The 13848-nt window shown below is 37.9% G+C and overlaps 2 protein-coding genes and 1 non-coding gene across 3 annotated transcripts; all 3 read right to left on the bottom strand.

Moving 5' to 3' along the window:
• Positions 1 to 288: 288 nt before the first annotated feature.
• Positions 289 to 4564, bottom strand: MPS1 (multipolar spindle 1). Its single transcript, XM_059599414.2, has 11 exons — positions 4381 to 4564; positions 4203 to 4260; positions 3966 to 4112; positions 3817 to 3876; positions 3396 to 3475; positions 3242 to 3296; positions 2717 to 2830; positions 2313 to 2505; positions 2017 to 2087; positions 1587 to 1801; positions 289 to 376 (listed from the first exon to the last, which is right to left on the bottom strand). The coding sequence occupies exons 1-10, from the start codon at positions 4534 to 4536 to the stop codon at positions 1617 to 1619; spliced, it is 1119 nt and encodes a 372-aa protein (XP_059455397.2). The 5' UTR covers positions 4537 to 4564; the 3' UTR covers positions 289 to 376; positions 1587 to 1616.
• A 757-nt stretch (positions 4565 to 5321) lies between these two features.
• Positions 5322 to 13339, bottom strand: LOC132183682 (eukaryotic translation initiation factor). The gene is made up of 9 exons (XM_059597055.2): positions 12892 to 13339; positions 11320 to 11391; positions 10737 to 10832; positions 9667 to 9852; positions 8449 to 8546; positions 7733 to 7820; positions 7278 to 7628; positions 6953 to 7198; positions 5322 to 6836 (listed from the first exon to the last, which is right to left on the bottom strand). The coding sequence occupies exons 1-9, from the start codon at positions 13075 to 13077 to the stop codon at positions 5796 to 5798; spliced, it is 2364 nt and encodes a 787-aa protein (XP_059453038.2). The 5' UTR covers positions 13078 to 13339; the 3' UTR covers positions 5322 to 5795.
• Positions 12052 to 12157, bottom strand: LOC132185983 (small nucleolar RNA snoR103). The gene has a single exon (XR_009440668.2). It is a non-coding gene; the product is annotated as a small nucleolar RNA snoR103 (small nucleolar RNA).
• Positions 13340 to 13848: the final 509 nt, after the last annotated feature.

Consider the following 13848-nt stretch of genomic DNA (forward strand, 5'->3'; position numbering starts at 1 on the left):
TGTTTGAAGATGAACAAAAATGCATGCAGGCATGCAGCTCAACATTTAGTTCTCACATACTCTGTCACGCACAAACTACAACGTGAAGAAACCAAGGAAAAGGGAGAAGCAAATAACAAAGCCAACATTGAGAGCCGATTTCGAATGGCTGAAGATTTTCTGCCACCAGCACGTGCTCGGAATCTCCACCTCTTTTTAATGTAAACTCCAAGCTTCCGATTGTAAAATGAACTGCCTGTCAATTGTCTCTCTTGTTGGCCGGGAACTCTACTGTGGGGATTCAAAGCGCTTTCGCTAGCCAAACTTGGAAGATACTGAGAGAATGAGAGGAGTGCGGTGACTGAGAAGGAGAATATCCATCTCGCGTTTGTCATGTCTGCAAAGCAAAAGTAAGCTTCTGGTGGAAAAGGGATACCGAAGGTTCAATGGAAACTTGATCTTTTTATATGAAGAGAAAAACCGAACGAAAGCAGATAGAGAGAGTTGACTGCTTCTAATTCGAATGTCGGGCCTCCAAAATTGGACAAGTCTGAAAAATCACTGATAAGTAATATGGAGGGGGGGGGGCAGATACCAACACGGAATTTCTCGCTCACGCAAATTGGCCATTATGGTAAGAAATGAAAGTTTTGGACCGCGTATGACCAAAGTCAAGGTGGCAGGCGAGACAAAATGCGCATGTGTTGTGGCACCTTTCTGGCTTTCTCCCATCCTCGCAACTTAGCAACTTATACAAGATACTTTCCCTTAAATGCCATTGATGCATTTAATTTGACCCACGAGGGGAGAGAGAGAGAGAGAGGAAGAAGGGGTACATCATGCAGGATGAGGATTCTTGTAATACTTAGGGTACTGTACACCTCAAATCTTAGCCATTCATTGGCAATGAATGGTCAGATTTTTGCAATGAATTGTCAGAATTGTAACAATCATCAAGAAATGGGTGGGCCACCCCTACTTTGAGGGTAATCTGGCTACTCTCAAAATAATTAATCCAAACCTATTTGATGTGGTTGGACACTCTAAGCCTGATTCAAGGGTGGTTTTCTACCCACAAAGCAATAGAGAGAGTAGTCAAGCCACTCCCAAAGCAGTCAATGGGGTGGCCAATAACCTCTTTCTTTCTACCACTTTAGTTCTTTTACCTAAATTTGATGGCATGCACAATTTTGAAAATTCATTACAAACGAACTGTCTGAATTTGAGGTCCTACAATACCTAGGGTTTAGCGGGAATCTTGATCCCCATCTATACGTATCTAGCTTACTCGACACAGGGACCTGACTATAACCGGCAAGAACAGGGGAGGATTTCTGATCCTGATGTCAAATGGTATTAGGAATAGACAGTGTGGATATTATTTGTAAACAAGTAGATACTCAGTTTCTTATATTTTCCCTATGAATCAAATCAAAAGCATGATATGCATGTGTTTGAGAGAGATAGAGACCTCCTTCGGGTTTAAAGCTTAGCATATATTTTCCATTGAATCAGGTTAGACAAATCCAACACTTCCATTAAAATTCTTGCATATTCCAAGTGATAATAACCTTTGATCAAAATGAAGGATGAAGGAATGGACTTACATTTCTCAGAAGTAACATGCAAAGATGTAGTCAGTGGAACAGATTATCAAGAATCTCCGGTTTGAGCATCTGGAGTGATGAAGACTGTCCTACTTGTTTAGCCAATTCACCTGTGACTCGATCCATGTAAAGCACATAAAGCCCATTTCTGCTTTCCAAAAGTTCCAATGCTTTCCGCACATGGAGAATTGATGCCACCCACTCTTCGAACAGCACTGCAATATCATTATGTTACATCATTTTGTAGTTGTCTATTCATAAAAGATTGCTTCATTTCAATTACGGAGAAAATCAACGACATGGTTTCTTCAGTTGCCAGGCACTTATGCTTATAGGTCAAGATTGGAAAATCTAGCAAGTCAAAAGAAAGCTAGGGTGCTAGAATAGATGTACCAAGTTAACTAACTTATGCCGCAACTGTGATACATACTCTTGTCAAAGCCGTCGTCTCTTAACCACATTAGCAAGTAGTCTGATATCAGAAACTCAATAAGCTGGATCCTGTAATCCGCATGAGCAAATTAGACAAAGCCATCCTCATAGTTTTAAATTGTATGATCATATATATCTAACATTCTTCCCACCAAAAGAAAAAATGTATAACATAAACTAAAATTATGTCGGCACAAAATTGCACCGACAAATTACTTCTGCCAGTTGGATTTCATAACTGAAAAGATCAGGCAGATCATCAAAATAGTAAATGTGCTTTTGCAGAATACTTACAGTTTGAACATGCATTCATGCGTGCTGGGAAAAGAATCATCAAATGGATCTAAGAAAAGCAAACTTTCAGCTAGTACAGAAATTCTCTCAGAAACTGAAAGTATTGCTCGTTGTCCAATGTAGGCTTCACTTCCAAGCTTGCGGATCAGGTGCTGAACATAGAACTGGGCATCAGAGTCGGTGTGAAGTGATTCTGTGACAGAATATTGAAACCAAAATTCACAAAGAAAAGAGAAATAAATAAATAAATCTTAATGGAAATATCACCGAGGAAAAGAACAGAAAACAAACAACAATATTATATAGGGTGACAAAATTACAGTGTAAAATTGAAACTACTATATGTTTTAAGAATGAAGTTATCAAAGCATTAAGCTAAACACCAACCACAAAAAACTATTTACCATCTACTTTAAAGGGGGAACACATCCTTCTAATCAAATGCATAATTAAGCTGCTGACGATTCCTTCGATGAGTTCCACGTTCCTTTCAGTTGACAATAGATTCTTCAAGGAAGCTTCAATAAGGAGAACAAATATTATCGATTTGGAGAGTAAGAACCATGACCATATTACAACGTTATAAATATGAAGAAAAACAGTAGCACATATAAGGAGAAACTTATAAGCCATTAGGAGTTTAGCTTTAACTACTGCTCCAACTGCATGTAAAGGCGGTAGCTTATAAGGAGAAACTTATAAAAAGTGCATTGAATAGAATTAATTATAAAAAATAAAAAAAATAAAAAAAAATATTAAAAAAATAAAAAATAAATTAAAAAAAAAAAAAAGGTACTTATGAATGCGAGAAGTTTATATTTTCATGGATAATCAATTACTACAATAAACTAATGAAGCAGACTACATAGCTGATTTCTACCAAACTGATACAGCTTAAATGAAATGCATAGCAGAATGGCAACCAGTACATAAGATAAAGTCTACAGCTTGGTGTGCCCAGTTCGCAAAATTAGCCTCTCCCACCTGAAAAGCACAATCAACAACAGAATAAATAAATGGTACATTAAAATAGAGCCAATATGGAAGGCATGCACAAAAACACAGTAAGTCAAGCTGTCTGACCGGAGAAACAGTGTCACAAAGCTCCACCAGAAAATCAACGGAGGCTCTGAGCTGCTCGGTTTCAACTTCAGTATTTGAGTCTGCATTTATAACCAGAAAATAAATTTAAAAAGAAAAAAAAAATGGAAGCCCATTTGCTTTTAATATTACTCCTAAAGTTCAAATACAACAACAATTAATCAAAAGTAACCAAGTGTGTAACGCTCTTACTCACATTCTAACATGGCGAATAAAATCTAAACGAAAAATCTCAAATTAAGTATACATTCCTTTTCAACTTCTTAAATAAATAAGGATATATTCCTTTTCGAGAGAATGAGAACCACAATGCAAAGTATCATTTTGTACGGGCGTAGAAACAATTTCAATTGCGAAGACGTAAAGAACAGTAAATCAAATTATTGACAATTGAAGTAAGAACCTGAAGAATGACGTCGCTGAAGTGATCCAACTGCTTTTCTCCTCCGTTCCTTGAATCGCACTGCACAAACCAAATTTTGAACACCAATCGGACAATAGAATAATCAATCGTGACAATGATGATGGTGATGATGATTTCGATGATATTACCTTGTCTGAGAAATCTCCGGCGAAGAACATCATTGAATCTGCGATCAGAGCCGTCTCCAAGTCGCGTAGAACTCAATTTCCCCAAATTATCAAAGAAATAGCACTTGCAAGAAGCGGTTTGCGGAAACAGATCGCACTGCGTAGCATCTGAAGGCAAAATGCACATCACAAAACCTAAAAATCAAACGCTCTAAGAGACCGAGAGAGAGAGAGAGAGAGAGAGAGAAATTTAAGAACCTTCGGCTTCCGTGAGATCTTCTCTGAGTCTCAGTATCTCTTGCTTTCGTTCCTTGGCCTAGACCTCCAAAGATAAAACTCAATTAGACTAAGAAAAAAGCAAAGTAGAGCCACAAAGTTGTGTTCATAAATTTTTATCGCAAACCAAACAGAGATATGAGAAATTGGTGAGCGGGACCTTTCGTTTCCATCGGAGCGTGTCGGAATCCGAAGGATTGGACCGGATTTGAAGAACCTTCGATCGGAGAAGAGAGATAGCCACCGCGAACTTCAGCGATTGATCGTTGGGATCGGAGCTCGTGCTTGGTGGTTGTGCTTCTTCGCTCGCTGACATTTCTCACGAGGGAAAAAGCGCGGGAGAGTACGAGCTCGTTGGATTCGGGACTTGAAAAATTATTTTTCGATTTTTAAACCCAAAAAGTTTTTTTCATAATTATTAACAAATAATTCAACCAAAAAAAAAACAATCATTGCATTTATATCATATCAAAATATTTTTCTTTCAAAAAAAAAAATAATAAATAAAACTATTACCAAACATAGCCTTAACATTCCCACTTATCTCTCTCTCTCCTTTTTTTATTTTTTATTTTTATTTATTTTTTTTTAGTTTCATTTTAAGATACGAGTTCTCGGGTTTTCTTTTATTGGAAGTTGGAACTATCTGTTTTAGGATCAAATGATATAAAACACCTCTCATTTCTTTTACATTTTACGGCTAGAGATACACCACAATTATTCAATATACAATTTAGCGAGCGATTTTTCTACAATTTTCCGTAAAGACAAGATTTGCCTGCAGGGATTACAAGCAATGTGGATAACAAATTTCTCTGTTCACCACGCCTTCGGAATTGGATCCATCCGTCTTACTTGATTGATTCAAGTTGATGCATATGCCTAGTTTGTTTTGACTGGTGGGGAATTGGTCTTTGATTTTTTGTAAATGGGGGTTTCACATAACGGCATATAGCTCTTTTTTTTCGATTTGAATAGGAGGCAAAACAAATATAAGGTTGAAGATGTACCACAATCCACAACCTAGATGCAGTTTGGGAAAAAAAAAAAAACCCCTAACCCTGAAACTAGCCACAATAGAAGCCACAGATGACACAAGCATTGATACAAAACCTAGCTCATCATTATACAATACCATGTGCTAACAACAGAGCACAAAAGAAAGTAATAGTAAGCTAATGTGCACATCAAAAAAGATTGGTTTCCTCTGAAGTAATGAAAAAGCACAGAATTTATGAACGACAGTTTTGACAATAAACTAAATTACTCAGTCAAGACAATAAAAAATGATTGAAAAACTAATCGAATAAACAAAACAACTGGATCCCGTAACCGGGCCACTCTTCTCGAGCCACATGGCAAATGATTAAGCCAAACCCGAGAACAAAATCCATGGCGTTTATGGTTTGATTTCTTTCCTCAATAACACACTGCTATGACCTCGGAAAAAATATACAACTCTGATAAAAATCACCTGCTTTTGCAGCTCCACCTTATCACATATTGTAGTACAAATTGCTCTCTTCATTTGGTTATGGAAATCTGATGTACTCCTGCAAAGAAATGGTAGGGGGCTTACAAGAGCAGACTCTGGCAGGCCTCAATATCAGATGCTTGTGAGTCCAACACACCTTGGCCAGATGGAGTGGAGCTAACAACCCGGATTGCTGCTTCAACTAATTCTTTCTTGAACCGGTCATCTTCCACCTTCTTAAGGATCTCATTCACCACCTTAAAATCCAGTCCCCCAGCTAAAACAAGTTTCCCAATTATTTCACCAAAATTATTTGGTGCTTTGGGTAAGTCGATGCCAACATCGTCCAACATTGAGCCATAGAGCAAACATCCCGTTCCGATGTCTCTAGGCGTAAGAACCTTCTTAGCAAGCAAATACTCCAGAAGCTTTGCGACTGGTTCGACACAGGGAGGACTTTTATCTAGTCCAAGGAAAATAGCTTCCTTGACAAACTCTGGGTGGTAAGTTGGAGCCTTTAGTTCCTCCACACACTGTAATGCTTCGTCCAAAAGCAGGATACCGAAATACTCGTCAAGAAGAGAGACCGTTTTTCTCCGAAGATCGTCTAAGTTCAACCTTGGAGTTGGTGCCTGTGGCTTCTCCGCAAGGGGAACTGCGGGTGCAGCAGGAACAGGTTTAGCAGGTACAGGGACTTGAGATGCAGGCTCTGCAACAAAACCATAGTTGGAAGGGCGAGCAGGAGGAGGCCCACTGCCCTGCAATAGAGCACTCTTCCCACTGATGAAGCCACCACTACCCTGTGGTAAGAGCCTTGTGTTCAGTGATGGTGACTTGCCAACTAATGGTGACTGGCCCCGTCCAGCAGGTAACCCATCACCCCTTGGCATTGACCGGTTTCGAGGTACTTCCCAGTTGTCATTATCAAATCCAGGCATTCCAGGCATCTTCCTGGTTCCTGGCATTCCCGGCATCAAACCCCCAGAGCCAGGTCGGCCCATGGGGAAACCCCCAGGACTGGTATTTCCTTGACCACCAGAAATAATTCCACGACTATTCCTAATGCTTGCAGTAGCACCTGGACGCAATCCAAGATTTTTCTCTGCTTCTGAGTGTATCTCAGTGATGGTTTTGGCTTTTACCTGCAAAAACCAGTATGGTAGAGAGATTATTAAAATCCAAGTCAACACCAAATTTATATTTATATTAAAATCAGTTGATGATCCATCTAAAATAAAGATGACATTAGGATATCTACCTCTTCACGTCTAGGAACCCAATTGTTTGACCTCAAATCAAGAACATCGCGAAGCATGAACCTTACACGTGGTACCAGTTGAGGGTTTGAGCTCAGATCCTTCAATCGGCTAAAATAAATATCATTTATACGCCGTGATTTTGGGCTCTCATCAAGCTGCTTACCAATAGTGTTAAAAAATTGGCATACGGCTTCAACATTTTCTTCCTCAGGACAAGACTTACTATCAGGCCCTCCAAGAAGCTCCTGTTTCACATATACAAGTAACCATGAAAAAATTGAACGTATTTTTAAGTCAAGCCTCAGAGAGAGTTCGAATTAGAACCTGAACAATGTGATGAACAATCTTTTCAGGCACCATCCTCTGCCTCAGGAGCTCTCCAATTAACCGGATATTTCCAAGAGTGCGAAGCTTGATCAATCTTTCTTTATCTCGACGCTCCGTCTCTTGCTCAGGCGCAGTCATCTGCCTTGCTTCTTCTCTCAATTTGTCAGCACCTTCAAAAGCCTCCTGGCAGTTATTCAAGAGGACTCGCTTGAAAGTAATATCTTTACCATCGGGTTCATCAGATGGGAACGGAGGAAGCTTTTCATTAAGATCAGAACACAGAAGAGCATACATATGACAAAATGTTGGTTCCAGCACAGCCTTATCAAATATTAGCGATATAACCCCCTGTATAGCAAATCAACTGTGAGCGTAACTTAACATGAGATAAAACTAAAAAAATACTATCTAGTAGAAGCATTTGGATATAGATTATTAAATTTAAAAGTCACCTTCAAGATATCAGCCGATGTAATGCCAGAGTCAATAAGTTGACCCTTAAGCAGATCAAACTTCTCAGGGGTAAGCTTGTTCAGAATCCTGCATAAGAACAGAAAACAGTCATGTCAACCTTCTTTCATGGGCATGCACCGGTTGATGATTGACATGTATATTTACTGATTTAAAATGCTATCATTAGTTTCAGGTGACATTATTGAACCTGTTCTCTTTACTTAGGTCAAACTCCAGGATAGACTGCAACCAACACAATTCATGATTTGAGGACACATAGATTTGATCACATTATAAAGCATAGCAAAAATATGCATAACACACCATACAATCAAAGGTAAAAAAAAACTATTTAAAAAAATATATAATTAATTTCAACGCAAATAAAAATTGCATGCATGGTCCCCACTGTATGGTAAATTTAAGCATTATTGCAGGAATGCAGTTTTTAAGTGTCAACGCGAAACTAGCATATGATCATTAAATATTACCGTTTTAAAGAAGAATGTTTTCAAGTCTCAAGATCCTAAAGCATTTTCCAGATGGTATACCAGAATTTCAACATTTGAAGGAATGTCAAAAGGCCAGTCAATAAATACTACAGAAATCAAAGTGTAATAACTCTCCATTTTATAACAATGTGTTAACAATCCACATTAACTATGATAATGGAGATATTTAATGCAGAAAACTAAAGATCTCAATGATATATTACCCCTTTACAGTCTTCAATACACGGTCCTTCTCAGAGAGAGTACCCTTTCTCGCTGACCATGGCATCTCAGCCTTGACTAAAGCAGGAGCAGGTCCTCCCTATTAATGAAAAACAAAACAAAAAAAAAACTAAAACACCATGGAAATAAAGAGCCACACATACAAAAAACAGTCTTTTAAAAAGTGCAAAAGAAAAGCAGCAAAAATTAGATTATTAAGCACAAGATCATACATGATCAAGTCATCAACCTATCATGCAAGTGTAATAAGTCAAGACTTCATATCAAAATATCACCCAACAAAGATCCAAAAATATATATATATATACCATGAAAGCATAGTCTCAACACCTTGTTGAGATTTTACGAATGATAGTAAAAGGGAAAAACACTTGGCCTAGGAAGCAACGATATTGCAGAAAGAAGGCAGTACAAACACATGAAAGAGACCAACACTTCCATAAGAGGGCTCATGTCCAACAAACTAATGCCTTGTTCACAATTTCAAAATAAAACAGAACATGTGACCGGCATTATATTGGTATTCAAAAAACAGCATTTCTTTGTATTGAGAATATAAGGTATAGCTGAGAGCAATGAAATAATAGTTCATTGTCGGCATCAATGTCAACTTTGGTATGTATCCCATATTTTCTTCGCACTACTCCAAAAGGCCATTTACAATCTTTTTCATATGAAAAGCTTTTAATTGAACTTCATAAGATGTATCATTTAAGAACACGCATCTTGTTCCTAGTACGAGAAGAACATATTGTAGGAGTACTTTCTATACAGTACCACACCTCACATCATCCAGGAAAACTAAGACTATGTATTTATGTGAAAGTAAATGCTCAGAGAGGTTCACAGTGAAAAGCTTCTATCAAAAGCTTTTAAAACTATGAGGAAAAAAACCCAAAAAAATAATCTAGTGACCAGCTTATTAAGTTCCAAGTATGTCAGCAATTCCCATGGTAATAGTTGCAAAGTGTTTTACTGTAAGGCAAGTAATCAGACAAAGATCACAGCATACAATTGTTCCATTAACTAAATATATGTCATATCAGTAACAAGAGTTGCATGAGTAGTAACACAACAATACACACTTTGAACATACTATACTTATAATAATACCATAACAAATTTTGATATGCAAGCAGATATCACTTCCAATCAGACCCAACTATAAAGAAGTGTAGAAATATAATATTATTAATTACCCCTTGGGCCCTTGCAAATTGGGAGTTGTGTTGGTCTTGGCGGTTAAATTGATTGTCTTCCTGCTGTCTGGAATCAAAACGACCGCCAAACTCCTTGGTATCTCCAGAGGTAGGAAACGGTGCTGACCGGCCACGCCAGTCACGATTATCTGGCTCAGAATAACGACTCTGAGATTGAGGTGGTGGCTGGAGAACGGAATTAAACATAGTTACACATAATGACTATTCACATACTAGGATGTCCGTATAAAAATTTCAAAGCAAAATAGAAAACGAATAAAACCATCTTTACTATTACAAACTATGACTACACAGATCAATAAGAGAAGTGCAATGCAAGTACAACTAATATGGAAAGATCAGTTTTTTCAGCCTTTCATTAAAAGTGTGCCTGGGTGCTAAAATCACAAAGCGCCGGAGAAAAATGCTTCTTACCCCTAGAAAGTGCATGTAACTTAGCACACCTCGAGCTTGCTTCTTTTGCAAAGTGCTAGGTGCTCAAAGGCACACTTTTTATATTTTATTTAAGACAATTTAATTTAATAAAAAGTAACCATTTGATACCAATTCAAATTTACAGTTGATTAATTATAACAACCCAATTCACTACATTAAACACAAATATTTTTATTTTTTAACCTTATTTAAAGTCTAGAAGAAGAAGAAAAAGAAACCAAAAGCTTTAAGAGAACGCATAATCAACCCCCCCCCCCCCCCAAGAGAAAGCACCTAGTTAGAAGGGGCCAAAAAAACCAAGGAAATCAATATAACTAATTGACAAAGGAGAAACATAAGTAGCTGTCCAAAGAAACAAAGTTTTAAATAATGACTTGTTCTCCTCCAAAATCCTCACAAGGTCCTTAAAACTTTAGCTATACTGCATTCTGATCACCAACGACACAACATAAAAATTCTGCAATGTAACATGCCTATCTAGTGAACTCAAAGAACAAAAAAGATTTGACATGCCTAGGCACTCAAGTGCACCTATTGCTTTTAACAACAGTTGTCATCTCTGTGGAAAAAGGGAGGGGCGGAGGATAAGAATTCAAAGTTGGACATAAACTCACGATGGTTTCTCCACGACCCCAATTTTGGTCTTCACCAAAGAATTCAGCATCAATTTCTCGTTTGACCCTTAGAATATCATCAGGGACTTCAACAGCCTGCAAAAAGCAGGTAGAATAATCATTCAAATATTAACATAAATGGCAATAAAATTTGAAGGTCCAACTATTTTCCTCAAATGACCCACAAGTACAGCAATATCAAAAGATTTAAAAAATAATAAGAAGATAACAAAAACAGAAGTCGTTGCAAATTTAAAACATGGAGGCATGAGAAAAGGAAAAGAAATGGAGAAAAAAAGGGAAAGGGGAAAAACATTATACTTGTACCATATCAGGCTACAGGTAAAATACGAGAATAATGTGCGAACAATGATAGAATTGGAGGGAGGGTGGGGGAGGAAGAAAGAAGAAAATTGACCAATTAATCTATAGCAACCAAAAGAAATGGCAACGAAAAAAAAAATAGCACTCCCTCCATCCCATATTTTTGGTCCTCCAATCCATTTTGGGATGTTCAAAAAAATTAATGTAATTAAACACAAAAACACATTTGAGCATCAAGAGCATCAAATTAATTCATTACCTCTCTAAGCTGTAATAGCTCATCACGGTTGTACCGCACACGCTCGCGACTCTCAAACCGCGAGTCTCCAGACTACAACAACAAAACAACTAAAGAGTCAGTAAGGTTCAATCACATTATGGTCCAATAGTCAGCATACAATATAAAAAAGCTTAAAAGAGAAGTGCAAGGAAGGAGGGAGGTATACGGGCATAACTAGTTCAGTTAACTACAACAAATAGTACAAGCATTCCAATTTCCCTTGCTTACTATACCAAGTATGTGCACATTCAATAACTCAACAGATTGCAAAGTTTTACCCCAAGTCAAGAATGATAAGAACAATTGGACTATAAATGTGACAATTAAAAGGTTTTACACATAAAATAGTGAAATCAATGTTCTATGTAGAAGAATCTTCTTGACATTTTGACGATTCCAAGTAATGAAATTAGTAAAGATAACAAAGTACTACAAAGAGTCACCACAAGACTGCCTACAACAACTTAAGTATATTAAAACAGCTCCACTGCTAATGCTCGCAACCCCCTCCTCAATGAGTCTAGCCTGAAAAACAGACACAAGAAAACTCTAACTTGCATGCTAAACCACTAACAAAAGAGCCAATTACCAACTGGCATGGACTAATGACTCATTCCACAAGTCCAATATCATTTAGACTGCGGACATAGTGTATTCTCTCATGCAGTACTGAACATGCCCTCTTTGATCAAAATCCCCATATAGGAGTCTCTGTGTTTGTAGGTCCTTTATGGGCAAAATCGAAACTCACAAAATGCCCACCTAAAGCCTACATATTACTGTCTGTCCATATTTACAGCAGGTACACATACTGAGTGGCCCACCAAGAATTAGGACATTAACCTCAATTCATAACATTAACCCCTCTAACGAAAGCCTCACCATCAAAATCCCATTTTGATGCATTTAATGACTAATTTCCCATTACTGGTTGCTTAATGACACTAAAAAAGACAAAAACAAGAATAAGAAGATTAAACAGTAAAAGCGTCAGTCAGGCTCGCATTTTTAATGTCCCTTTCTCACTTTGGAAAGAAAACTCTATACGTTCTTCACCATAAAAGCAAAAAGGATTTCCCAAACAACCAAAGGTACCAAAAGCAGCCAAATTTATTCCAATAATCACAAGCACAAAACCAAAGGTACACTGCGAATCCAGAAAACACCAACAACACCAACCCAATAATTATAAGAACTAATCACACCCATGAGACCCTTAAAAATTTATATAAGATCCAGATCAAAAATATATAACTCCCCCCATATGCAAACATGCTCACACTAAAAGATCCAAAATTTCACACATCCCAATCCATCATTGCACATAACCCAATCCAAACCACAAAACCAATATCTTTCTCAATAACAACTCTGCCCCAATAAAAAAAATATAACAAAGCAAATCATATTCCAAGCCATCCCAATCCCAAAAAAAAAAAAAAAAACCAATAAGAACCAAACAAAATCAACACCCACACACGTATACATCTATTTATCAAAAAGATATGAAAAGCCCAGATCCGAAAAGAGTGATAGGGATTGGATAAAGACCTTCAGAGAGAAGGTAGTAGGAGCGCCGCCATGAGGACGCAGGTAAGGGAGATCGGAGGAAAACGAACCGAAAGCCGGGACAGAATTGGAAGAAGCCGAAGACAAAGAAGAGGAGGGGCCAAGGAGTCTGCCGCCGCGGCCGCCACCAGGTCTCAAGCTCAGCACCGTCTGATCACCCTGCTGCATACCTCGGATCTTTCGCTCAGCGAGAACACGAAGAAGAAGAAGAAGAAACAAACAATCTCCGCCGTCCGATTACGAACTAAGAGAAAGAAGATTCAGCTGTGGGATACGCTGAATCAAAGAGGGAAGAATACGGGCTTTTTCAAGCGATTTATAGAGAGAGCGGCTATGGAGGGCTCTCTCTCTTCTGCGGGAGAGCAAAGAAGAGAAGAGAATGAAGCGTAAGAGGCCGATAGAGAGGCAAAACAAACCCTTCTTTAGGTGAGTGAGTGTGTGTGTTGGAATTACTGTTTTCTCTTTTTTATATTTCCCTTTTTCTGTTGAGCTTTGGCTCTCCATTCCTTGGCCAGTTTGGTTTTTTAGGTATTGTCCGGGTTGGAAGCGGAATTACGTCGGTAACCTTGATTGTCTATGTGAGCATGGTTGGATACACCTTTTTTGGGTTGACGAATCTGCCCTCGTTTTTCTATTTACATGAATATTCTTGTTGCTACTACCCACTCTTAATGGCTTTTTTTTTTTTTTTTTGCCACGCCACTTAAAAAAACAACCTAATGCTTATAAAATCTAATGCCTTTTTGATTAATAGTAGTTTCTTTTTAAGGCCTTTGAGGTTTATTCTTGTGAGTTATGACAAATTTAGCATAGAAGCTGTCTAATTGGGACAATTAAAGGTTTAAGTTTTTGCTTTATAACAAATAAAGCTAATTATCTAACATGGTAGCTATCAATAGACCCGTATCGGACCAGATCATATTACATGTCTTCATTTGC

Source organism: Corylus avellana, chromosome 7 (assembly GCF_965113065.1).
Source record: "Corylus avellana chromosome 7, dhCorAvel1.hap1.2, whole genome shotgun sequence".
Taxonomy (NCBI): Eukaryota; Viridiplantae; Streptophyta; class Magnoliopsida; order Fagales; family Betulaceae; genus Corylus; species Corylus avellana.